Source organism: Geotrypetes seraphini, chromosome 2 (assembly GCF_902459505.1).
Source record: "Geotrypetes seraphini chromosome 2, aGeoSer1.1, whole genome shotgun sequence".
NCBI classification, from domain to species: domain Eukaryota; kingdom Metazoa; phylum Chordata; class Amphibia; order Gymnophiona; family Dermophiidae; genus Geotrypetes; species Geotrypetes seraphini.
Window position 1 is genome coordinate 23,106,789 of NC_047085.1, and position 27,993 is coordinate 23,134,781.

The 27,993-nt window shown below is 43.3% G+C and overlaps 1 protein-coding gene across 1 annotated transcript; it reads right to left on the reverse strand.

Moving 5' to 3' along the window:
• Window positions 1-1,581: 1,581 nt before the first annotated feature.
• On the reverse strand, window positions 1,582-26,310 carry CHRAC1 (chromatin accessibility complex subunit 1). The gene is made up of 3 exons (XM_033933332.1): window positions 26,133-26,310; window positions 17,290-17,416; window positions 1,582-2,326 (listed from the first exon to the last, which is right to left on the reverse strand). The coding sequence occupies exons 1-3, from the start codon at window positions 26,280-26,282 to the stop codon at window positions 2,178-2,180; spliced, it is 426 nt and encodes a 141-aa protein (XP_033789223.1). The 5' UTR covers window positions 26,283-26,310; the 3' UTR covers window positions 1,582-2,177.
• Window positions 26,311-27,993: the final 1,683 nt, after the last annotated feature.

Below are 27,993 nucleotides of genomic sequence, written 5' to 3' on the forward strand. Positions count from 1 at the left end.
GAGATTTTCTTCAGAAGGCATGGATCCAGGCTGGCTTCCAAGCCAAAAAAGAACACAGAGGCAAAATTTGAAGCTCCTACCCTCCTAGTGTGCAAGGGCACGTGTTCCAATTTGCCCAAATCCATGCCATCAATGCCCAAATCCAATAGATAAGGGGCTGAAGAGTCCATCCCAATTGATTTTGAGTCAAATCAAAGGGTTTTTGAGGCAGAATTAAGTTAGAATAGAAGATCAAATTTAAAATCCAAGAGGGCAGCTGTCATGAATTTGCACCCAAAACAGCAAAAATAAACAAAATTTGAATATAAAAAATAGTGATTTGGGGTCTGGGGAGGTGGGGACCTGAACCCTACCCACAGTTTCTGCAGTGCCTTTTGCCTGTCAGCGTTTTACAGCAGCTGAATGAAGAAAAAAGGTCCAAATGGCCAGGAATGAAGATCTTTAGCTGGCCAGAGACCAACTACACCCTCTGTACCCAGGGATCCTTAGCCACATGGTTGGGGGTGGGAAAGGCATCCTGCGCCTTGAAACCCTGGTGGGTTTCTGTCCAAACGCACACAGCCTGTGCTAGAAACTTGTGACTGTGGGGTCACCAGCCAGCAGACTTCCACGGGAAAGGGCCTGAGCACTTAAAGAGGGTGGCATACAGCAGGCTGGCTCCACAGATCCACCAAAGTTTCTCTGTAAAGCTGCAGTCTGGCTCTGCAGGACTTCATCCTTTTCCCCAACAGCAGGCCACCGAGGAGGTGTCTCAAGGCACTGAAGTAACGAAATTTAAGCAAACTTTAAGTGCAAATATAAGAAGCAGAGCAACAGCAAAAGACTTCTGCCCAGACTGCTTGGACAAATTGAAACTGTTTCTACCACTAGAGGGAGTATAGCATGTGTTCTGAAAAGATGTGAATTCTGCAACACCCGGACAGCGGGTTGGGATTGAACACCTAGCGTATAGAATCCGGAAGGGACGTAACAGAAATGTCATTTAGCAATCTCAAAATAACACACCTTTCTTACACCACATTAAATATGGGAGCCATTGACATCTTTTTTGTAATGATTAAACACCATTTTTTTTTCTAGTGAAATATACACCATAAATAATAGAGAGGGGTATGAGGAAAGGGTTCCGATTGTATTGCTTATTTAGTAATATTGGGGAAGTTATGTTCTTATGTTGGGAGGGATTTGGGTTTACATATACAATTTATGTTTTTCTGGAGAGATTTGCAAGTGATATTTTTAATAGTATCTATGGTTATATTTGTACACTTGTTAAATGATTGAAAATGAATAAAGATTAATGAAAAAAAAAATAAAAATTTTTTTTAAACCCCCAAAATAAGTGGCTTGGTCCCTCTAGCAGAAGTAGAAACATAGAAAAATGACGGCAGAAAAGTGCCAAAGCCCATCAAGTCTGCCCACTCTAGTGACCCTTCTCCCTGAGTTTGCTCACCAACCCTCTGCCCTTACCTCATTAGAGATCCCACATGAATATCCCATTTATTTTTGAAATCTGCCACGCTGTTGGCCTCAATCACTCATACTAAAGTTTATCTGAATCAGTTTAATGCTACAGATGAATAACCTTAAGAAAAATAATCAGACTTTATTTAGGTAGCCCCTTTAGGAATGATTGGAAACACTAGGATCTCAAGTTTATTCTTATGTTCTTATGGTTTGTTTCAGTGGTATGGTATATTGCTTTCATTAGTTGTTTTAGCTGAACTGTGGCCTCAACAGTATTTCTAGCAAGCTTATGCTCTATTATAAATATATTTTGTAACAAGTTGAGTAAAGATTTACCATAAAAAGGCATATCCCAATCAATATGAATCTTACCTGCTGTACAAAAGATTTCAGTTACAGCATACAGAGAATATACAAATCATAGATAAGAGACAGAGATAGTTCATTAAGATACCAGTTCACACACTACAGTTCAAAAAAGTTATCCCTTTCTTGGGACTGTCCATATATATCCACTTAAGGGGACTGTTTAATTTATTTTTTGATAAAAGTGCTGCATATGTAAACTGTAATCAAATCTTCACTGACCAGGAAACCAAGAATTTAAAAAGTTGTGCTTTTATACATATTGAACTCAATCAAATTGAAACAAACAGGGAACCAGTGATGAGTAGAATAAGATTGCAGCAAACTTTGTCAATGAGAAACATTTAAGAATCTGTATCATCTTCTTCATCCTTATTCTCCTCTTCATCTCCATCCTCTTCCTCCTCATCTCTTCCTTCTTCCTCCTCTTTATTTTCCTGTACTTTAAGCATTTTAAGGCATTCACTGGCTAAAATCTTTTTTGGCAGGATATCTTAAAGATACAACATATAATAACACGTTAGAGTACAAATGCCTCATTCTACTTTATTTAGCAGTATCAGTGGCTGTAACTTAGCAAGCAAATATATTAACCTAGCCCAGTAAATATGCAGATCAGGTCCTGTTGCAAGCTGTAGCATCCCACTATCTACTTTTTCTAAAAATATAAAGGCACAAACAATGAAATGCTTTAGGAGGATATTGGACCTTCAAAAACTATTAGACCTTTAACAAATCAGAAAGGCTGAACACAACAGTGCAATCAATCATCATCTGTCAGCTATGCCTGCTCCAGCACATTGCTTAGAGTTTAATCGCTGCTTCACCAAGTTAAAATGTTCAGTTTTGTATTAGGTACCTTTGAACATTCGAGGTGGTGATTGAACAAATCTTTAAGACCAGAACAATGATGGATTTTTAGACTGACCACTTTGGAATCTTCATGTTTGAACTCCCATATCGAGTGAGGTGGTTTTTTTTAATAAACATCTTCAAAACATTTTGAATTTGAGTCCTTGCAAATTGACAAATGATTGATGATGTAAGCCATCAACCTTTTTCTACTGGGTGCCACATTTTTATATTTTGTAACATTCGGAGGATGAAGCATGTACCATCGTATTTTGTTGCATGTTTTGTCAAACAGTGGCAAAATTCAATAGTGCATTGTCCCTTCCAGTAGAGAATGACACGGGGAAAAAATCTGTCCCCGTCACCGCCCCGTCACCGGCCCACCATCCTCTGCACCGCCCCGTCACCGCCGTTCCCTTCACCGCCCCGTCACCGTCACCGCCATCCCTTTCACCGCCCCGTCACCGCCACTGCCATCCCATTCACCGCCCCGTCACCGTCCCCGCTGCATCCATATAAGCCTTAGTACTGTAATATTTAGCTTATTCCTTTCTTATAAATCAAAGTTCCTGCTGCTGAACTAGAGAAAGAGATGTTCAGCTGGCAGGGCTTTGTTTATAAATTTTTATCAACACAACTAATATACTATTTTATCCTAAAGCAAAAAATAAATAAATAAATATAATTTTTTTTTCTACCTTTGTTGTCTGGTTTCTGCTTTCCACATCTTCTCATTGAATTCCTTCCATCCACTGTGTGTCTTCTCTCTGCGTCTTCCATTTGCTGTTACTGTGCCTCTCCCTTCACCCCCCCCCCCCAATTGGTCTAGCACCCATCTTCTTTCCTCCGCTCCCGCATAGTCTGGCATCTGTCTTCTTCCCACTCTGTCTTCCACATTTCCCTTGGGGGTCTGTTCCTCTCCACCCTCCTTCAATGTCTGTTCTATTCCTTTCCACCACCACCCTTCCCTCCCTCCTTTACCATCTGTTCCTTTCTACTACCCTTCAGCTCCTCTCGCGTGGCCTATCTACCTTCCTTCCTCTTATTTTCATGGCACGTTACAATGTAATTTGTGCAAGCCACTGGAGCCTGCAAGCTCGGTCCCTGTCCCATCCCCACAAACCATCTCGCTTCTGTGCTCCTATTTTCTCCATTTCTAATATCTCCCCTATGTATCTGTCATTGCCCCCCCTGTGTCCATATACCATTCCCATGGCATGTCCCCTTTATGTCTCTGTCCCTATGCCCCATGCACATAATTTCCCCTTCTGGACCTTCCTGTGTCCAGATTTCCCCTATCTTCCTCTTCCATACCAGTGTGTCTCTTCTTTTCAACCCCATCTAGCTTTTTTCCCTCTTTCTTCCCCCCCCCTGCTTCTAGCATCTGGCTCACCTGCCAGTCCTTCCCTTTCTTTCCTGCTGTGGGTTTTTCTTTCCGACTTCATCCCCTTGGCCCAGAATCCTTTTCCCTTTCACTCCCTCCTTCCAATTTGAGCCGGGAACACTAGCGATCGCACGGTCCCCGCAGCCACTACCTGCCTGCCCAATCGATCCTAGTGTTTAGCCAGCTCTCTCCCTTCTCTTCACCTTAGTTTATAGGTTTTCTTTTTCGGCGACCTGCACGCTTTCCCAAAGAGCCGCGCACGCGCGGCTGCTCAGTGTTCAATCTTCTGCTCTGCTGCAACTTCCTGTTTCCGGTTGCGTCAGAGCAGAAGATCGAAACTGAGCAGCAGCGGGTGCGCGGCTCTCTGATAGCGTGCGGGTCGCCGAAAAAGAAAATCTACAAACTAAGGTGAGGAGAAGGGAGAGAGCTGGCTAAACACTAGAATCGATTGGGCAGGCGGGTGTGAGCTGCGGGGACCGCGCGATCCTTCATGCCTCACTGCGGGGACAAGACCATTCACCGCCCCGCGGGCGGTGAATGGCCTTGTCCCCGTCGCCGCAGCGACTGCTAGTTTTCTTCCCCGTTTTCGGCGGGTGACCCGCGGCTAAAATGCGGTGGCCGCGGGTAAACCGCCACCGTGTCATTCTCTACCTTCCAGCCTTCACCCAAGTTTCTCTCTCTCATGTATCTCCCCTATCTTTACCCAGTCTCTTTCCCCTCTTGTGGCTGCAACTTCAGAAAAAACAATGGGATCCCTGCTTCCCCACTGCAACACAGCTCTCTGCAAACGTGAGCAGTAAGTTCAGGTTTGTCTCACATTTTTAAGTTTCACAAGACTTGAAACTGCAAGACCAAACCAATCTTCCAACTAGAGAATGACATGGAGACAAATTTTTCCCCATCCCCGTGGGAACTCATTTTCCTGTTCTGTCCCAGAGAGTTATTTTCCTGTCCCTGCTCCATTCCTGCAAACTCTGTCCTCATCTGCATAAGCCTCAAACACTTTAAAATCATAACTGTTCAAGGTTTGTACAGTTAAGGCAGAGCTTGCAGGAATGAGGAAGGGACAGGGACATCAACAAAACCCACGGGGACAGGGAAATCAAGTTCCTGCAGGGACGGGGAAAATTTGTCCCCTTGTCATTCTCTACTTCCAACACTGCATGACTCAAGCTTACAAAAGCCAAGTTGTGTTAGGGAAGCAGGAATTCTGCTGTAAGCACCACAAGAACTGCCAAACTTCCAAGGGCCAGAAAAAAAGCACTTGGTGGGCTACATATGCCTGATGTAAGTCATTATATGGCAATGTGATCATAGACAGTCAGTAAGTGAAATAAAAAGCAAAAAAACGCTCAGATAGCTCTTGCAGGGATAATCTTCAATAGTTTCACTTTGTGTAGAGATACTCTTCAAGAAGAACATACTTTTGTCACTGAATATATAAATTTTTTTGTAGAGAACATGTTATAACATTAACAGTATATTTAAGTAAAAAATGGGAGTGATGGTTTGGAAGCTGAGGCCATTGAATATTTCTTACAGGAGAAAATAAGAAAGCTAAATTTAAGTAATCACATTTGTATAAGTGCAAATTAACCTGACAAAATCAAAGTTGGAAGTTAAAGAAGAGAGAATGTATTGTATGGGTAATTGTGCCTGGTAAGATTTTAATTTAATTTCAAATAAAATTTTGTTAAATTAGTTCAAAAATATGCACAGGAAACAACTAATTTAGACCCTTGTCCAGCTTATTTATTTAAGCAGGTGTCTATGGCCATAAGTGGATGGCTAACAAATGGTAAATCAATTGTTACAAAGAGATACCTTTATAAAGGAAATGTGAGTGATTAATTTGAATCTATTATTAAAAGGAGGAAAAGATGAATGGTAAAGAAAGATTAGGTTCTTACCTCAGTAATCTTCTTTCTTGTAGATGTGTCTACTGGTCCTGAATGCTAGGATCTCATATATGAACCAGCAAGTTCCTTACAGAAAACTGTCAATCATGTTTTCCCAACTCCACCTCCTTCCCAGGGAGCTGCTCCTGTCCCTTCAGTTTGTACAAAACAATCAAGTAGCACCGACATAACAGGAAAGAAGAAAATGGGGAAAAATCCTTGACACAACAATTCTGTTCTGCTCACTTGTGCAACCAGAACTAATTATGCATAGAACTCATACCTACTCACATGACCTGCTATCAAGCAGAGACTTAAACCAGTGTATGGTTATGAGGATTTACCTATCTTTGTTTAACATTTTTTTATTAATTTTTTCATATAACAACAAGTGTATCATAAAGATTCATACAATTACCTTAAGTATACACTTGATATCTCCATAACATACTGTACATATCTTATATAATCCTTACTACAATTTTAGATATCATGTAAAATTTAATAATTTTATCAACTATTATTAAATTATGAATCCCTTTCCCTCCCCTTATTTTGTTAGTTGCACACAATATTAACAACTATTATGATAATTTATTTATATTTTATGATAAAGAGAATAAACCTACCCCCCTCTTTTATCAAGTATCTCATTATGGGAAAAAATTATATCAATCATTACAAAAATCTGTTAATGGTCCCCAAATCTTCTTAAACTTATCGATATATTCTTTTTGTGTTGCAAATGTACGTTCCATCTTATATATATGGCAAACTGAATTCCACCAAAAGTTGTAATTTAATCTGTCATAATTCTTCCAATTGTATGTTATTTACCTATCTTTACTTTTTTTTTTTTTAAATCTTCTCAGCTCCTCTGAAAGATATAGAATTCTTCAAATCCTAAAAGTAGAAGTCAGTCAAAGCCCATACATAGGGCAGGGCTTCAGGATCACTAGACATATCTACAAGAAAGAAGATTACTAAGATAAGAACCTAATCTTTCTTTCTAGCACAATGTGTCTAGTGGTCCTGAACACTAGAGACAAGCCAAAGCAGTCCCCAGAGCCTAGGGCAGGCCCGCTGAGCCTGTCTTCAAAACAGACCTAAAAGCAGCATCTTTCCTGGCTGCTACATCCACCCTATGGAATCTGGTAATAGTATGAAGGGTAGACCATGTAGCTGCTCTATAAATCTCCTTAGGCAAAACAGCCCTAGTCTCTACCCAAGAGGCAGCAAATTTTCCAGTGAAGTTGCTTTCAAGGTGATCAGTGGCTATTTACCATATCCCACATACACGGAGGAAATGGCCATTTTAATCCATCTGGAAATCAAGACTTTAGATGCCGGACTCCCTTTCTTGGCATGACTGGTAAAAATAAAAAAAGGTGGGCCGATAGGTGAAACTCATTGGTAACTTTGAGGTACTGCATAAGCACTCGCTTGACATCCAGCAAATGCAACTTTCAATATTTTTTCTTAGAGTTCGTAAGGCAAGAAATGGGCAAAGGGACTTCCAGATCAATGTGGAAGGCCAAGATTAGTTTTAGTAAGAAAGACGGAACCATGCGTAGGGAGAGCCCAGCTTCCATAATCCTAAGGAAATAGCTTGTAACTCAGAAATCTCTCTTGCCAGCATAATCACCACCAAGAACACTTTCTTGACTGTAAGATACAAAACGGGGACAGCTTCCCATAAGGGATTATATGGAGCAGTACCGAGCCCCTACCATTAGGATGTTAAGGTTCCAGGAAGGGAAATAATAACAATAAATTAATTTTTATATACCGTGATACCCAAGAGTTCTAAGCGGTTCACAACAATTGGATAAGATACAAACAGTACAAGTTATTTAAAAAGGCAGCAATTGAAGGCAGCTAATGGAAGAAATACATAAATTATGAAATGCATGCAGTATAAAAGAATGCAAAGAATTTTACATAGCAAGATAAAGCACAGTTACTTACCGTAACAGGTGTTATCCAGGGACAGCAGGCAGATATTCTTGACTGATGGGTGACGCCACCGACGGAGCCCCGGTACGGACAATTTTAGAGTGATTGCACTCTAAGAACTTGGAAAGTTCTAGCAGGCCGCACCGCGCACGCGCGAGTGCCTTCCCGCCCGACAGAGGCGCGCGGTCCCCAGTTAGGATAAGCTAGCTAAGAAGCCAACCCGGGGAGGTGGGTGGGACGCAAGAATATCTGCCTGCTGTCCCTGGATAACACCTGTTACGGTAAGTAACTGTGCTTTATCCCAGGTCAAGCAGGCAGCATATTCTTGACTGATGGGTGACCTCCAAGCTAACAAAAAGAGGGATGGAGGGAAGGTTGGCCATTAGGAAAACAAATTTTGCAAAACAGATTGGCCGAAGTGTCCATCCCGTCTGGAGAATGCATCCAGACAATAATGAGATGTAAAAGTATGAACTGAGGACCATGTAGCAGCCTTGCAGATTTCCTCAATAGGCGTGGAACGGAGGAAAGCCACAGATGCTGCCATAGCTCGAACTCTATGGGCCGTGACAGAACCTTCCAGTGTCAGTCCGGACTGAGCATAACAAAATGAAATGCACGCTGCAAGCCAATTTGACAACGTACGTTTAGTAACAGGACGTCCTAATTTATTCGGATCAAAGGACAGAAAGAGTTGGGGAGATGATCTGTGGGGCTTAGTACGCTCTAAATAATAAGCTAGAGCCCGCTTACAGTCCAAAGTATGCAGAGCCTGTTCTCCAGAATGCGAGTGAGGTTTCGGAAAGAAGACAGGCAGAACAATAGATTGGTTGAGATGGAATTCAGAGACAACCTTAGGGAGAAACTATGGATGTGTACGCAGAACCACCTTGTCATGATGGAAGACTGTAAAAGGTGGATCCGCAACTAGTGCATGTAGCTCACTGACCCTCCTGGCAGAGGTAAGAGCAATAAGGAAAAGTACCTTCCAAGTGAGAAACTTGAAAGAAGCGGTAGCCAAAGGTTCAAATGGAGGCTTCATTAAGGCGGAAAGAACTACATTGAGATCCCAGATAACAGGAGGGGCTTTAAGAGGTGGTTTCACATTGAAAAGACCCCGCATGAACCTGGACACCAAGGGATGAGCTGAGAGGAGTTTTCCATGGACTGGCTCATGAAAAGCAGCAATAGCACTGAGGTGGACTCTGATTGAAGTAGACTTGAGGCCAGAGTCAGACAAAGAAAGAAGATAATCCAACAAGGTCTCCACTGCAAGGGAAGTGGGATCATGATGATGAAGAAGACACCAGGAAGAAAACCGTGTCCACTTCTGATGGTAACATTGCAGAGTGGCCGGTTTCCTGGAGGCATCCAGAATGGCACGAACGGGCTGAGACAAAAGAGTATCATGAGAAGTCAGCCCGAGAGAAACCAAGCTGTCAGGTGCAGAGACTGAAGGTTGGGATGCAGAAGGGTCTCCTGATGTTGTGTAAGCAGCGAAGGAAACAGTTGAAGAAGAAAGGGTTCCCTGGAACTGAGTTGAAGTAGAAGGGAGAACCAATGTTGCCTGGGCCACCATGGAGCAATCAGAATCATGGTGGCTCGTTCCCTCTTGAGCTTGAACAAGGTTCTTAACATGAGAGGTAGAGGAGGGAAAGCGTACAGGAATAGATTGGACCAATCGAGGAGAAATGCATCCACTGCCAGACGGTGAGGAGAGTAGAGTCTGGAACAGAATAGGGGCAGCTGGTGATTGTGAGGAGCTGCAAAGAGGTCTATCTGAGGAGTGCCCCACTGAGCGAAGATGGACTGCAGAGTGAAAGGATCGAGTGTCCACTCGTGAGGCTGGAGAATTCTGCTGAGCTTGTCCGCCAAGGAATTCTGTTCTCCCTGAATGTAGATAGCTTTCAGGAATAGATGGTGATCTGTGGCCCAAGCCCAAATCTTCTGGGCTTCTTGGCACAAGAGGCGAGAGCCTGTCCCACCCTGCTTGTTGATGTAGTACATCGCAACTTGATTGTCTGTGCACAGCAGGAGGACTTGAGGAAAGAGAAGATGTTGGAAGGCCTTGAGGGCATAAAACATTGCTCTGAGTTCCAGGAAATTGATGTGATGCTTCATTTCCTGAGCTGTCCAAAGTCCTTGAGTTTGGAACTCATTCAAATGAGCTCCCCAGGCATAAGGGGAGGCGTCGGTGGTGATGACAAGTTGATGAGGAGGTAGATGGAACAGAAGACCTCTGGAGAGATTTGAGGATATCAACCACCATTGTAGAGACTGACGAAGAGATGATGTTACAGATATGTGACGTGAGCAAGGATCCATCGCTTGGGACCACTGGGTAGCTAGGGTCCATTGAGGAGTGCGCAGGTGAAGACGTGCAAGTGGTGTGACATGAACTGTGGAGGCCATGTGACCCAAGAGTATCATCATTTGCTTGGCAGAGATGGAACGTTGTGGAAGCACCTGCTGACATAGAGATTGAAGCGTTTGAAGACGGTTGGACGGCAGGAACGCTCTCATGAGGACTGTGTCCAAGACTGCTCCAATGAATTGAAGTCTCTGAGTGGGATGAGATGAGATTTGGGTAGATTGATCTCGAACCCCAGCAAACGTAGAAATAGGATGGTCTGGTTGGTGGCCTGAAGTACTGTCTGAGATGAATTGGCCTTTATCAACCAATCGTCCAGGTAAGGAAACACCTGAAGGTGGTGGGAACGCAGAAAAGCAGCCACCACAATCAGACATTTGGTAAACACTCTTGGAGAGGAGGCAAGACCGAAGGGTAGTACCTTGTACTGGTAATGACAACGATTGATCATGAAGCGTAGGTACTGTCTGGAGGCCAGATTGATCGGTATGTGAGTGTATGCTTCTTTGAGATCGAGGGAACATAGCCAGTCGCCTTGATTGAGAAGAGGGTAAAGAGTGGCTAAAGAGAGCATTCTGAATTTCTCTTTGACCAAGCATTTGTTGAGATCGCGAAGATCTAGGATGGGTCTGAGATCTCCTGTTTTTTTGGGAACTAGGAAATAACGGGAGTAGAATCCCTGCCCCTTTTGATCTAGAGGAACTTCCTCTATGGCGTTCAGAAGGAGGAGGGATTGAACCTCCTGAAGAAGGAGGGAAGACTGAGGAGTGTGCAAAGCAGACTCTTTTGGTAGACCTTGGGCAGGGAGAGTCTGAAAGTTGAGAGAGTAGCCGTGGCGGGTGATGTTGAGGACCCACTGATCCGAGGTGATGGTTTCCCAACGGCTTATGAAATGAGTAAGGCGTCCTCCTATAGGCAGCGGAAAATGGGCAGATGGAGGGATACTGGCTATGTCCTGGAGAAACAGGTCAAAAGGGTTGTGAAGATTTTTGTGGAGGAGGAGGCTTCACCTGTTGTTGCTGCTGTGCTGGTCTAGTGTTTTGCCTCTGTTGTTGCCTCTGACGCCTGAGTTGTTGAGGTGCTGGTGGCAAAGGACGAGACACAAATCGACGTTGGTAGGCCGATTGCTGACGAAAAGGCCTGGTAGGTGGGGTCTTCTTTTTTGTCTTGAGGAGAGTATGCCACCTCGTTTCATGAGCTGAGAGCTTTTGGGTAGTGGAGTCCATGGATTCTCCTAACAGCTCATCCCCCAGGCAAGGTGCATTAGCCAGTTGATCCTGGTGATTGACATCGAGTTCTGAAACTCTGAGCCATGCCAGTCGGCGCATGGCCACCGACATAGCCGTGGCCCGAGAGGTCAGCTCAAAGGTGTCATAGATCGACCTGACCATGAACTTACGAAGTTGTAAGAGCGATGAAGAAGTTTGGCGAAAGGCAGCTCTTTTACGGTCAGGGAGGTACTTCTCAAAAGCAGTCAGATTTTGTATGAGATGCTTGAGATAGAATGAGAAATGGAAAGCGTAATTCCCTGACCTGTTGGCCAACATTGCATTCTGGTACAACCTCTTGCCAAATTTGTCCATGGCTTTACCTTCTCTGCCAGGAGGGACTGAGGCGTACACACTAGCTCCTGTGGATTTCTTTAGAGTGGATTCTACTAATAGAGACTCATGTGGGAGCTGTGGTTTGTCAAACCCAGGAATCGGGATGACTTTATATAAAGAGTCTAACTTGCGGGGGGCTCCTGGGACGGTCAAAGGTGTCTCTAAATTCTTGTAAAAAGTCTCTCTCAAGATGTCATGGAGAGGCAATTTGAGATATTCCCTTGGAGGCTGGTCAAAATCCAGTGCATCAAGAAAAGCTTTGGATTTCTTTGACTCAGCCTCCAAGGGAATAGAGAGAGAGTCACACATCTCTTTCAAAAATGATGAGAAAGAGGTTACATCTGGTTTAGAGGATGGGTCTAAAGCAGAAGGATCCTCATCACCAGATGAACATTCCCCTTCAGAGAGAAGAGGGTCCTCCGAGTCACCCCACAAATCAGGATCCCTAACTTGAAAACTGCGGTCTCGAGATTCCGGTGTGGAGGGTTCCAGGTGTCGGGATTTGCGTGCCGACTTACCTGACCTCATAGACACGGTACCGGGAGACGTTAAAGGCTGCATCGGTGCCGAAGTTTGAACAGCCTGGTGCTGAGCTCTCGGTTCCGGAGCAAGGACTGGCATGGAGACCGAGGAAGCAGAATGTACCGGTACCGACAAAGTGGATGCCGATAAAAGGGGCTGCTCCACTGTCGGTACCGGTGGCTCAGACCGGACCGGGACCGGAAGGTTCGGTGTCAAAAGTGCAGGAAGGAGTTGTTGCAACTGCTCCTTAAGCTGCACCTGCAGGACAGCAGCAATTCGCTCGTCCAGCGAAGGCACCGGTACCGCTTTTTTCTTCTGCGGTACCTGCGGTGCCGCTCTACGCCCCGAGGATGAGGAACCCGAGGTCGAGGGGCTCACCTCTATTGGGGCGGAGCGCTTCCGTGGGCGCCTCGAGGTCGGCAGGACTGGGCTCGCTGCTAATGAGACCGGAGGACGCTCCAACGGGGAAGGCTTCTTAGCCGGCTTACCTGAGGGATGTGACGCCGACGCGGTATCGCGCGGTGTCGACGAGGAGGGTGCCGACTGAGACGGGGCCGATGTCGGTGCCGCAGAATCAGACATCTCGGCACCAAATAATAATCTCTGTTGGATCTGCCGGTTTTTCAGAGTTCTCTTTTTCAAAGTCGCACAGCGGGTGCAGGTAGATGCTCGATGGTCAGGACCAAGACACTGTAGACACCAGTTGTGCGGGTCAGTGAGTGAAATTGGTCGTGCACACTGCTGGCACTTCTTAAACCCGGGTTGAGGGGGCATGAAGGTAAAAACGGCTTCTGCCAAATTGAAGGCCTCGGCCTCGATGGTGGCAACAGGCCCCGCCGGGGCGAAACTGAAGAATTGAAAAAAAAAAACAGAGTTTTTTTTTTTTTTTAAAGAAAATGAAGGAAACAATATTTCCTTAAGGGTTTACGCGAGCGGGAAGGCGATACCAAAAAAGTCTTTCAACAGCCGTTGAAAGAAACGCGTCTTCTTAGCTCTGCGGAAACTAAGAAACTGGGGACCGCGCGTCTCTGTCGGGCGGGAAGGCACTCGCGCGTGCGCGGTGCGGCCTGCTAGAACTTTCCAAGTTCTTAGAGTGCAATCACTCTAAAATTGTCCGTACCGGGGCTCCGTCGGTGCCGTCACCCATCAGTCAAGAATATGCTGCCTGCTTGTCCTGGGATAAAAATATTTTATGTTGAAATAGTTTTTATTAATTTTCCACTAAAGTGCAAGAATCACACAAATATATATAACCAAATTCTTTCATATGTGCACAAACTAATCCCCCCCCCCCACATGTCTAGGATTGAGAGCAACAGCGCATGTGCCTGTGGTTATCTTTACAAGTTCAATAGTCTATTTCGAGCATGGGGAGTAAGGTCCATCCAGAAATGTTCCCAAGTCAGGCATAAGCGACGGCCCGGGCCTAAGTCAAGATCCCCAATTAGTCTCCTCTCCAAAGAAGAATGGACAATCATCAAAGATCTCCATTGACTATAAGACAGTGGATCCTGGGACAGCCAGTTAGTCAAGCTCATCCCCCAGACAGGGAATGTTGGCCAACCGGTCTTAAAGGTTGACATCCATGTTGGCAACCCTGAGCCAGGATAATCTCCTCATGGCCACAGACAAAGAAGAAGCCCTGGAAGACAACTCAAAGGCGTCATAAGCAGACTGCACCATGTACTATCTCAATTGACTAAGGGTGCAAACAATGTGCCGAAAATCTTTCACTCGGTGAGATGGAAGATATTTTTGAAAGGCAGGCAATTGCTTAACTATATGTTTCAGGTAGCATGTGAACTAGAAGTTATAGTTAATGACTCGATTTGCCAACATGAAGTTTTGGTAAAGACATCTCTCAAACCTATCCATAGTATGTCCCTCTCGACCTGACAGGACCGAGGTGTAAACTTTGGATAGAGTAGATTTTTTCAGTGTGGATTCCACCACTAGAGATTCATAGGAAAGTAGAGGTTGTTCAAAATCTGGACTGGGAATAATCCAGTATAGAGAGTCTAGCTTCCTGGGAGCAACAGCTACAGAGAGAGGATATTCCCAGTTTTTATGAAGGGTTTTTCTCACGATCCCATGCAAAGGAAGTTTAAGAAGTTCCTTAAGAGGCTGCTCATAGTCCATGGTTTCCAAAAATTCAGCACTATGTTTAGAATCTGCCTCCAGCTTGACAGACAAATCTTTATCCAACTGTTTAAGGAAGCGAGTGAAGGAAAGGCACTCCATAGGAGATTTCTCCCTAGGAAGAGTTTAGATGAAAATTATGGCTGAGTCATAAGCCTCTGAGGTCAAATGAGAAACGTCAATATTGGAATCTATTTGAAGATCCAAGTCAATGAGCAGTGATGGAGATTGATGCTGCCGCTTAGAACGGTGCCCATCTGATGAGGAAGGCGATGTAGTATGTTTGCATTTCTCTGGACGTTTGGAAGCAGCATGTTTGGATTGACAAGAACACTTGCTGGACAGAGAATATCGAGGAGAAGAAGAATGATGCATCAACAAACTAGAGCAGTGCCTGGAAGCACGACGATGCATCGACGAACTGGAGCGGTCTCTGGAGGCACGATAAAGCAGTGGCAGTACCGGCATCTTGTGTGGTGTGATGCTCAGGTTGGGCAGGTACCGGCGGAGTCGACATCGGGTTAAAAGCTTAAACATATCCCCATATTCTGCACAAAAGAGCATTGAGTTTCTCTTTGAAAGTGAGCACCGATACCGGTGGCTTCGTCACAAGTATCAACAGTGCTGCAACTCATTCCGGAGAGGATGACTTGGATGATAATGCACCCCTCGATTTAGGAACGAGTCATATAGGTCGCTTGGTCGGCATGATTGGACTCGATGCCATAATGACCTGCAACAATGTCAGGGAAGCTGATGGCTTTTTAGCTGGCTTCAGAAGGAGCAATGACCTGCGACACCGGAGTCGATGTCAGTGCATCGGACAGTGTTGGTGTCTTCGACGTTGATGCATGCAATGCATCAGCTCCCTCCATGCTGACACCGAACAACTTCTCCTGTTGTAAGAGGTGGCCCTTAATGGTGCATTTTTGAAGAGTGGAACAACACATGCAGATGTCAATGCGATGTTCTGGGCCAAGGCACTCTGTCCACCAGCTATCAGGATCAGTGATGAAAATTGCCCTCTGGCACCAGCTGCACTTTTTAAACCCCATTACCAGGCGGGACATCGACAGGAACATCACCTCAGCCAGATTGAACTCAATGGCTGAGATGAGGGAGGCCCCGCCAGTCAAACTGCTGAACGGCAAGACCCAGGAAAAAAACTACTCGATAAAGTTGGAGTTTAAAACCCCCCCTCAAAAAAAAAAAAAAAAAACTTAGGAAGCTGTGGAACCACGGGGTGGAAAGGGACATATACAGATGGGTTAAACACTGGTTGGCAGGCAGAAAGCAAAGGGTTGGAGTGAAGGGCTACTACTCGGACTGGAGGAGAGTCACGAGCGGTGTTCCGCAGGAGTCGGTACTCAGACCGCTGCTGTTCAATGTATTTATTAATGACCTAGAAACAGGGACAAAGTGTGAAGTTATAAAATTTGCGGATGACACTAAACTCTGTAGCAGGGTTAGGACGGCAGAGGAGTGTGAAGACCTACAAAGGAACCTGAACAAACTGGAGGAGTGGGCAAATAAATGGCAGATGAACTTCAATATAGAGAAATGCAAGGTCATGCATATAGGGAAAAAGAACCCGATGTTCAGCTACAAAATGGGGGGATTAGTACTAGGGGAAAGTAACCTTAAAAAAGACTTGGGTGTGCTGGTTGATACAACAATGAAGTCAACAGCACAATGCGCAGCAGCCTCAAAGAAAGCAAGCAGAATGTTGGGCATTATTAAGAAGGGTATTACAACCAGAACAAAGGAAGTCATCATGCCGCTGTATCGTGCGATGGTGCGCCCACATCTGGAGTACTGTGTCCAATATTGGTCACCGTACCTTAAGAAGGACATGGCGATACTTGAGAGGGTTCAGAGAAGAGCGATGAAAATGATAAAAGGTATGGAAAACCTTTCACATGCAGACAGGTTAGAAAGGCTGGGGCTCTTCTCCCTGGATAAGCGGAGACTCAGAGGAGACATGATAGAGACTTACAAGATCATAAAGGGCATAGAGAAGGTGGAGAGGATCAGATTCTTCAACACAAAGAACACACAAGAACAAGGGGGCACTCGGAAATGCTAGGAAATTCTTTTTCACTCAAGAGGGTGGTGGGCACCTGGAATGCGCTTCCGGAGGCTGTGATAGGACAGAGTACATTACGGGGTTTCAAAGAAGGATTGGATAAATTCCTGATGGATGCGGGGATTGAGGGATACAGATAGAGGTATAGATAGGATTATGTAAGGGTATAGATAGAGGGATAAAGGGGATTGAAGGGTTTTAGGCAAAGGATCACCTTACAGGTCAGGGACCTGATGGGCCTCCTCGGGAGCAGACTGCTGGGCACGATGGACCTATGGTCTGACTCAGCGGAGGCAACTTCTTATGTTCTTATATATATCAAAGAAAATTAAGAAAAAAGTAACAAGCAAGTGGGAAGGCAAAGGCAAAAACGATGAACATTTGCAAGCATGACTTCTTATCTCCGTGGAAAGCTAAGAACTGAGGAGCCGTGCACCTATGGCAGGCAGGAAGGCACTTGTGTTCAGTTGCAAACTTTCTAAAGTTCTTAAAAGTGCTGGTGCACTTTTGCAGCTGTCCGTACCAGGGCTCTGTGGATGATGTCATCCATATGTGAAAATATGCTGCCTGCTCATCCTGGGATAATATGTATTACATGCACACCCAAAACTGCATTACATTTAATTTCTTACTCTTGTACATACCTCCAAGAAACTGAAATGTTTCTGATTCTTCTACAGTGCTTGACAAATCATCATAAGTAAGAGCTTTCTTCTCTTTCCCACTACCGTGCTTGTAGGAATATGCAGCTAAATACTGGACAAAAAGCTCCTACAAATCAAAGACATTAGAAAAATGGGTTAGAATACTATCACCCTTAATGTTATTGCATGTTCAACAACAATTTGAAGTTGAAAAGACAAAACAGAGGAATTGAAGTTACCATGTTATGTTATTTGTGGTTTTATATCCTGCCAAAACCTCTGAAGTAGAGGAAACTACGTGCCATTAGCGCATATTTTGATATTTTATCATTCAGACTGTTGATACAATCTTTGGTTCTGAGTCAGCTGGAACATTGTAATATTGTTTATTTGGCAGGTACACAAAATAATCTGTATACATTATGTATTATTCAGAATGCAGTGGTCTGACTCATTTTCAGTTTGAAAAAGTTGGATCCTATTACTCCTTTTTTTTTTTTTTGCAAATTGCATTGGTTGCCGATAGAGGCCCGGGTGAAGTTTAAGTTCAGCTGCATCTGTTAAGCCTTACTGCATCAGACCAAAGGTCCATCAAGCTGTTATAATGTATCATCTGGTCTCACACCTAACTATCTTGTGGACTTGTTCACATTCGCCAACATTAAACACTCTAGACCAGGGGTGCCCACACTTTTTGGGCTTGTGAGCTACTTTTAAAATGACCAAGTCAAAATGATCTACCAACAATAAAATTTAAAAAAAAACCACAAAGCACACTGTACACTGAGAAAATGTTAATTATCATTCCTATTCCGGGATTTTTTCAAAGAGGTCAAGGCAGATGACTCTATGCACTGTTACCTCAGTAACAACCATACAAAAATAGACAACTATACCCCCCGCCATTTTTACTAAACCACAAAAGCAGTTTTTAGTGCAGGGAGCTGTGCTGAATGCCCAGCGCTGCTCTCGACGCTCATAGGCTCTCATAGGAATGTTAGATATAGTGATGAAGTGAGAGATGTGGCATTGTGCTGGAGAGGGGTGATAGAAAGAGAAATGGGCATGGGGATGGTGGGCAGTGGTGAAAAATGCTGCACATGATCCTGGGGATGAGAGAGGGAAAAATGTTGGATGTGACAGTAGAGGGGGTTGGAGAGATGCCTAGATTTCTCAAGACAGATGGACAGTAAGAGAGAGAGGGGGAGACATGTTGCCAATAGGGGCGGAGGAGAGAGGAAGAAAAGTTGGACTCATGGAGGGAAAGAGATGTTGGTTGGGGAATGGAATGAGGTCTGGAGGAGAGGAAGTGTGCAGGAGGCAGAAAGAAAGAAATATTGGATGCACAGTCAAAAGGAAGTGCAACCAGACACTCATTAAATCACCAGACAGCAAAGGTAGGAAAAATTATTTTATTTTCAATTTAGTTATCGAAATGTGTCAGTTTTGAGAATTTATATCTGCTATCTATATTTTGCATATTTGTCTATTTTTCTATAGTTGTTACTGAGGTGACATTGCATATGTCATCTGCCTTGACCTCTTTGGAAAAAAAAAAAAAGAACATGAATATAAATGATAATTAATTTTCTCTGCGCAGTGTGCTGTGTGTTATTTTATTTTGTGGTTTCCATTATGTATTAAGATTATATTGTGTGTATATGAAAAATGGATGGAAGAATTGCATTACAATTAGCACTATTATTATAGGGGTGGGGTCAGGGACAGAGCCTAGGCAGGGGTACTCGGTTGATATTTATTAGACTTAGGGGGTACTTGGCTTGAAGAAGTTGAGAAACTGTCCTAGAACATTACACTCCACAGATCAAAATCTTTTATCCATTCCATCGATATGATATTGTTTGACACCACATGGAAATCTATCTTTTCTGTCACAGCACCATCCAACTTAGACAGGAAAACATCATCAAACACCATCACCCCTTAGACAGGAAACACCAAACTTAGACATGAAAACACCATCAAAGTTTAGATCAGATCTCAAAATGATTTTATTTAAAGATGTATATAATATTTAAGATAATTAAATAGAGAAGATATTTTATTTCCCCCTTCCTTTTGTGTTGCCCCTTTTACCCTTTTTATTTAAAAAAAATTTGCATTTCTTCCCCTCATTCCTTTTGTCTCCCATATTTGGTTTTACTTCTCTTGTAATTGTGTTTATTTTTAACATACAATGTATATTTATACAATTTGTTTTGTTGTACATCACTTATATTCTCCTAGCTAGGCGGTATATCAAACTAAATAAATTTGAAAATGGTAAAACTAGAGGGAATGAATGAGGTTGCAGGGTGAAAGACTTAGGAGTAATGTTAGGAAATTTTTTTCTGAGAGGGTGAACATAAGAACATAAGCAGTGCCTCTGCTGGGTTAGACCAGGGGTCCATCCTGCCCAGCAGTCCGCTCACGCGGCGGCCCAGGACCTGTATAATGATCTCTATCTATACCCTTCTATGCCTGTGGAGATGAAAATGGTGACAGAATTAAAAAAAAAAAGTAGGACAAACACTGAGAATCTCTAATTAGAAAATGAATGGTACTGGGTGTCCTGTATATAGTGATTTGGTTTCGGATGAGCAGGGGAGGGCTTTGATAAAAGCTCCAGTAACAGGATGGTTAGGATAGGCTGGAGTGGGCTTCAATGGCAAATCCAGCAGTGGGACGCTAAAGACAGTACTTCTTTGGTCCATTACCCAGAAATATTAAAGAAAATTTAAACATGAATGTATAATGAGTGTGACTGTTGGGCAGACTGGATGGACTGTTCAGGTCTTTTATCTGCTATCATTTGGGTCATTCCATGTCAAGTGATCAGATTCTTGGAAAGTGCCCTGCATGACCATCACGGATTTTGATGAAACTTCATATGCAGAGTACACCATGTCTCAAACGAACTTTGGTAAAGTTTTAGTTTCGCCTGTGGAATATTTGTGGAGATATAGCCATTTGTTTGACCCCATACCACAATGAAATACAGTACGACAATGACATTCTGACAACTTTGCAACACAATATCTCCCGAGCTGTGTTTCCAAAAAACCTGAAACTTAGCTACCCTGCACAACTTTTTGAGCTTTGTTCATTGCTACTTTTTGAGCTTTGTTCATAACAATTTTTGCCGAGCACTGATTGAATTACAGTAAACTTGGCCGAAAAAATTAGTGCTCCAAAAAAAGTCAAAGTTTGACATTACTTAGCTCCCACAATAAATGAGTAATAAATGTTTTCAAAAGTACAATTTCAACCTCCAAGCTCTTTCCATTAGTTTACAAATTAAGTGTAAAGTTGCTAATTTGTGTAAAAAGGCCAAAAATAGGGTATTTTCAGCCTGCTTTTACAGAAAAATACCTTTCAGAAACTCTTTCAAATCAGTCTCATTAGAAAGAGCATATTTCAAACCCCCTAGAAAAGTGGACTTCATTTTTCAACGCAGGTTAACAATGGCTGAAAAAGGGGGACAAAGTTGGGAGACGTTGCCACGGCAACAACCTCTATTTCATTTTTAAAGTTACAGTTTTGTATTGACGTAGTATTACTACTACTCTATTGTGTTGGTCCATGGTGACATTGTCACTACCAGTTCAAGAGTTTGAACTGGCAACCCCATCGCCATAGGGGTCACGCCCGATAGCTGTGCAATACCAGCCACGGGTGGGCCACTTCTTCCAGGTTCCCAAGCCTCGCATTTGGTTTCTTTGTCAAGGTTCCAAAGCCTTTTGTTGGTATCTTTCTGGTTCCAAAGCCAATGATTAGGGTGTCTTATCCTAGGTTCCCAAGCCTAAATTGGGTATCTTATATGGTTCCCAAGCCGAAGTGAAGTCCACTTTGATTTTAACTGCCAGCAATCTTTATAACATTCTGTTAAATTTTTGAGCCACTTTCTTCAATGCAGTTTCTGGAAATTGATATTGGCGGCCGGATGATGTAACTGAAGGGGCACAAAGCATGCAGATGAGGTGTTGCTCTGGAACCCAACAAACGTCTTGCCTTTCTGGCCAATAAAACGAATGAGCTGGACCGTGAGGATGCATAAATTTTATCAATGCATCATTTTGTTCAATTGAGACTTCAACAACGTTGCCTATCCACCATTGATTATTGTAAGTACAGGCAAAGTAGCAACCAGGAAAGATTTCGGACACTTTCAAATTTGGAATGGCAGTATCAGAAATTTTGGCAACAAAATTTATTGTGTCATTTGAAACTTTGCTGACACGAACCGAGTTTGAGTCGACTGGTACAAATTGGTGGTGCTCTCTGGTACCGGCTACTGTGCTGCTTTCATGCCATCTTTCTTCTTGAAACTTTTTGCTTTCTTCAATTTCTTCTTTTGGAACATAAATGTATTTAACTCCGTATATATTTTGGTCACAAAAGTTAAATAGATCCTTTGGCGTCAATATTTGATCCGCTGATGGTCTTTGGAGGCTAGCCCGGGCAGCCAGTCATTTAGTTGTTCCACCAACTCCATCGCAGGGTGATTTTCCGTGGCTAGTTCCAAAAAAATTCCATTCAGCCTCAATGTTGAAATCATTTCTGTGATTGCACAAATTCACAAAGTTCCTGTAGTTTTTATATTGTGCAGCTGAGCCGTCACTGAAGTAGTATATTTTGGTAATGTTTGTTTGAGTTACCAAAAATTCGATCAACTTTTGAATAAACACGTGTACAGATATCGTATCCTGTTGCATATGATCAGAAATAATGCAACAGTTTACAACTTGCAATGTGCCCACTTCATTGAGGTAATATGCAACAAAAGGATGAACCGTAGCTTGTGAATTTTCCCAGTGAAAGCCTTGGGCGGCATCCTGTACAACAAATGAGTAATTTTCAGCGAAATCCATCAAAATGATCATTTCCGTTTCTTTTAAGCCTGTCTTCAACATCTTCAAATATTCACTTTGATGTTTTGAAATGAAATGGTGGCTTGTCAACTTCCAAATCTTGCTTGCAAGTCTTTCAATAAAGTTGTCCATGGTTAGTACGCTTGTTTCTAATGTTTCACGGTCAGCGTGAACCCATTGCTTAAATTCTATTGATTCTTCTGGATCTAAATCCTTGAATATTTCTTCCAGGTATGCTGTTAGTGCTTCTTCACCAGGGCAGTTTTGACATCGTTGTAGCATACAGTCCTTGACATTTAGGTCGCACACAGTTTTTTCCATAAGAACTTTGTAGTTCTCTTTGACATTGGCGCCTTGTAGCATGAGCTTTACATTTTGATGTATCGTGCAGACACACACGGAGTGTGCACCTGATGCACCAACGGTTACACACCACTTTGGCCTGAGCTCACATAATTTGGAAAAACCAATTTCAGTTCCGTATTTGTTACAGTACGCCACGTACAGCTCTTTTAAATTACACAACAGCAGCCGCTTTTGCTTTTGTACTTTTAAACCATTGAGGCGGACTGAAATGCAATCTTTTTTGCCAGGACATATTCTGCTGAATTCATCGTCTTTGTAAAAATCTTGAACTCTATTTGCAATTTCTTTTGGAAGGGACTTGCCAATTTTTGCATCAGGTATAGAACAAATGCCTTTCTTTCTTTACTTTTTGGGCTGTTCTGACCATGCGCTCTGAAACGCCAAACTTCATTGCTGTTTCCTTTATTGACCAACTTTTTGGGGCCATCGTCAATAATTGAACTTTCATTGAACTGTTGGATATTGCAATTTTCGTTTTCATTTCTTCAATGAGGTCAGTGTAATCTTCACATAACTTGCATTCTACAGACTGACGAGACGGCCCAACTTCTTCAGCTGAAACTCCAGCAGCAGATGTAATCTTCTTGGCTATCACATTCTGCACACGTTCAATTTTTCGTATCACATAGCCGGCTTTATCTCTACTAGCTAACCTTCAAATTTTCAATGGAGAGGTTCCTAAAGCAGTCAAGCTTTGATCAACTGCATCGGAGATGCTGATATCAAAATCGTCTGAAGATGAAAATGCTGCAGTAGCTTCACTCATTGAAACGTATTGGGCTTTGCACCTACTGCAAAGTTTCTGACCTGGCTTGATATTTATTTTTGCCACTTTTCTAAAATCATTAGACATGGCAAGATCGACTTTTAACAATCCACTTTGAACAATGTGATTTTTCTTTTCAAATGGATTACAACACGATGTTTGCTTTAATTCGTATTTGTCGAGATACTTTGCTTTGTGGTGGAGGCAGATTTGGTCTTTATCCATCAGTTCAACTTCAGAGCGCCGAGTGATAAGCAATTTTTCATCGGTTGACAAATTATGTAAAAAAATGAGCCCACATTTTTTAGAATAAAATGTGCCGTCATGACACTTTGACAACAATTTTTGCCCAATGGCACAGTCTGGCAGAAAAGGATTATTATTAGTCGATTCGTTGGCATCCATTTTAAACTGAATTAATAATAATGTGGATCTGAAAAAGAAAACAAGTTATAATTTGTGATCTGCATGCAACAAAATTATCATCTCAATTTCTAGTTAGGAATAATCATTAATTAAGAACACTATAATTGTACCCAAAGCTTGAGTAAAAATAAACAGGGAAAAACAGTGTGAAAAGTGACATAATTGTAAGTTGAAACATAGGCCGTTGCCATGGTGACATCTCCCAACTTTGTCCCCCTTTTTTGGGCATTGTTAACCTGCGTTGAAAAATGAAGCCCACTTTTCTAGGGGGTTTGAAATATGCTCTTTCTAATGAGACTGATTTGAAAGAGTTTCTGAAAGGTATTTTTCTGTAAAAGCAGGCTGAAAATACCCTATTTTTGGCCTTTTTACACAAATTAGCAACTTTACACTTAATTTGTAAACTAATGGAAAGAGCTTGGAGGTTGAAATTGTACTTTTGAAAACAACGTTATACTGAGACATTATGCGCCAAATTTCGCATTTATTATTCAATTATTGTGACTTTTTTGGAGCACTAATTTTTTCGGCCAAGTTTACTGTAATTCAGCCATTCACTCAGTGCTCGACAAAAATTATTATTGGTAGCACTGAATAGAGCTCCAAAAGTTGTGCAGGGTAGCTAAGTTTCATTTTTTTGGAAACATAGCTCGTGAGATATTGTGTCTCAAAGTTGTCAGAATGTCACTGTCGTACTGTATGTCATTGCAGTATGGGGTCAAAGAAATGGCTATATCTCCACGAATATTCCACAGGCGAAACTAAAACTTTACCAAAGTTCGTTTGACACATGTGGGACTTTGTGCATAAAGTTTTATCAAAATCCGTGATGGTCATGCAGGGAGCCCTTGATCACTTGACATGGAATAACCCATTTACTATGTTACCATGTTTCTTTTGGCTCAAACCCTTTCCCCCCTCTGGACCGCTTCAAGTCTTTTTATATCCTTTGCCAGATAGGGCCTCTAAAACTGAACACAATACTCTAAGTGTGACCTCACCAAAGAACTCTACAAGGACAACACCTCCCTTTTTCTGCTGCTTACGCCTCTTTCTATACAGCCTAGCATCCTTCTGGCTACAGCTGCTGCCTTATCATACTGTTTCGACACCTTCAGATCCTCAGACACCATCACCCCAAGGTCCCTCCCACTGTCCGTTCATATCAGCCTCTCACCTCCCAGCACATATGGTTCCCTCAGATTTCTACCCTCCAAATGTACTTCTTCACACTGAATTTTAGTTGCCAGACATTAGACCATTCTTCTTTTGTAGATCATTTTCCATGTTTTCCACTCCCTTCTGGATGACCACTCTGTTACAAATCTTGGTATAATTCGCAAAAAGGCTAACCTTACTTTCTAATCCTTCGGCAATGTTGCTCACAAACATATTGAACAGAATCGGTCCCATCACCAATCCTCGTGGCGCTTCGCTGCTCACCTTTCCCCTCCTCCAAGCGAATTCCATTAACCACCACCCTCTGGTGTCTGTCCATCAACCAGTTTCTTCTAATCCAGTTCACCACTTTGGGCCCTAAACTTCAACCCTTGAAGAAGCAGAAATTAATTACAAATAAATTATGCGGGGAAAGGGAAGAAGGTGGCAAGCCTTGAAGCAAAGCCAAATTAACAGTCAAAGAGGCACTGGAAATGTCAAATTCAACCTGTAGTGACAAATGCTTTATTGACAGTTTCTACCAAAGTTCAATAATTAGTCCAAATGATAAAACATAGTCCCGACAAGGATCCAAGTTTCAGCGACTCCGTCGCCTTCCTCAGGGGACAATCATGTACTTGTATTATGCTACGAATGGTGCATAAATACGTGTGGGCAACAAAAATGCCTGATCAATATACTGTGTGCTTGAACGGTGAAAATATGCTGCCAAGAACTACCATCCTATGGGACCCCCTGAGGAAGATGTGTTGATCAAAACATGGATCGCGTTGGGTCCCATGTTCTGTAAAAAGTGGTTCATTTGTACGCAACAATCTTGTTAGTTCAAAATAAAATTTGCCTGTATCCTGTACATTATTTGTCTGCAGTACTTTTCTTTGTTTTTGGTTCATCACATTTTTACTGCAGACTGTTGGATTTTTTTTTCTCTCTCCTCTTGTCCTTGTTCTATCAAAATAAAGCATTAAAATAAGGTTTAGGGATTTGTTTTTTCTCTCTCTTTCTCTATCGTTTCCTTTACTGGCCAAAACCATTGCTTCAACACCAGAATGAAAAGCTAATCATTTTGAGACTACTAATGTCTGGTTTCTTCTGCTTGGAGGGGGGGGGGGAGGAGAGGGATGGCCTCGCGCGCCGTATCTAAACAGGACCAGTAACTGTCACTCTCAGCCAGGGGCATTTACTATGCTGCACGAGACGACAAAGCCGGTGGCCTCACCCGCCCGCGCTTTTACCGTAGCCTTGGCAGTGAGGACCAGCGCATCCTGGTTAATGCTGGACACGTCGGGCGAGCTCTTCATGATCAGCTTGATGCGAGACAGCGGCAGAGAGCTAAGCCGGCTCTCGCCGCAACCGCTGCTGCACTTCCCCGGCCTCAACGCCATCTTTCCTCGTCTGCGAGCGCGAGACGAGAACGCTTGTAGAAGCGGGACTTTAAAATAAATAAATCGAAAAGGACGACGGGAACTGTAGTTTTTCCCGTTTAAAAGAGCTACTGTCGCATTTCATGAAGGGGAGAGAGTTCACCATTATATTTCAAATAACATTCATTCAGTGGAAGTTTTCACCAGTTTAGAGTACATTTCCACGTTTATTTTCTGTGTGTACTGTAATAGGTACAAAAGCTATTCTTTTTTTTAGTGAAAGCTTTTCACGGCTTACTTATTGTAATAAAATAATTTAAATAAACAAACTACTTGCTGAGTGTGTGTGTGTGTGTGGGGGGGGGGGGGGGGGAGGTCTCGTTTCAAATATTTTACTTATTTATTTATTTAATTTGTTTTCTATCCCGTTGTCCCCAAAGAGCACAGAACCGGTTACAGGTTAAACATACTGTATATAGTTTCAGTACAAGTTTTTATCCTAACTTGGCACATACTAGGGGTCTAATATTAATATGCATAATGTACAGTTTACCGGTTACAATTTGCCACAGTTATCTTTAGAGTACAAAGTTTTCAGTGCAAATTTTAACCTAACCACCTCCTTCCAATATGCCCTTTCACTTGCAAAACAAGACTACTAAGCTCGCTTGACTGAGAAACCTGTGAAGTCATGGGGAAAGGAACCAAGCCGTCAGATGTAAAGACTGAAGATTGGGATGCAACAGCGAACCCCGACTCTGAGACAGCAGAGAGGGAAAGACAGGCAGAAGCAGAGGCTCCCTGACACTAAGTTGAAGGAGCAGGGAGAACCAGTGCTGACGAGGCCAACAAGGCGCAATGAGAATCATAGTGGCTCTGGATGCCTTGAGATGAACCAACGTCCTCAAGATCAGAGGAAAAGGAGGAAACGCATAAAGGAACCTCCCTCCCCAGTCGAGAAGAAAGGCGTCGGCCTCGAGACGGTCCGGGGAGTACATCCGAGAACAATAGAGGGGCAGTTTGCGAGTCTCCGGGGAGGCAAACAGATCCACCTGAGGAGTCCCCCAGCGGTCGAAGACCTCGCGCAGAACTCGGGAGTTTAGCGACCACTCGTGCGGCTGGAGAAGACGACTGAGTTTGTCGGCCAGACAATTCTTCTCTCCCTGAATGTAAACCGCCCGCAGGAAGATGTTCTGGGAGACCGCCCATTCCCAAAGGCGCAGGGCTTCCTGGCACAGGGACCAAGAGCCCGTTCCCCCTTGTTTGTTCACATAATACATGGCCACCTGGTTGTCCATCTGCACAAGGACTACCTGATCGTGCAGCAGTTGGCAGAACGCTCGAGCAGCCAGAAAAATGGCACTAAGTTCTAAAACATTGATGTGACAACTCCGGTCCTCTGCCGACCATAGACCTTGAGTCCGCCCAGATGAGCTCCCCACGCGTACTCCGAAGAGTCCGTGGTCAGGACCTTGCGATGCGGAGGAACGAGAAAGAGCAAACCCCCGGAAAGATTGGAAGAGTTGGTCCACCAACGGAGTGAGCGTCTCAAGGAAGGAGTCACAGTTATAGGGGAGGAGACTGGGTCCCGATCCTGACGCCACTGGGAGGCCAAGGTCCACTGAGGAAGCCTCAGGTGCAAATGGGCGAACGGAGTGACATGGACCGTCGACGCCATGTGGCCGAGCAGAACCATCACGCGCTGCACCGAAACTGAGGGCAGCAACAAAAC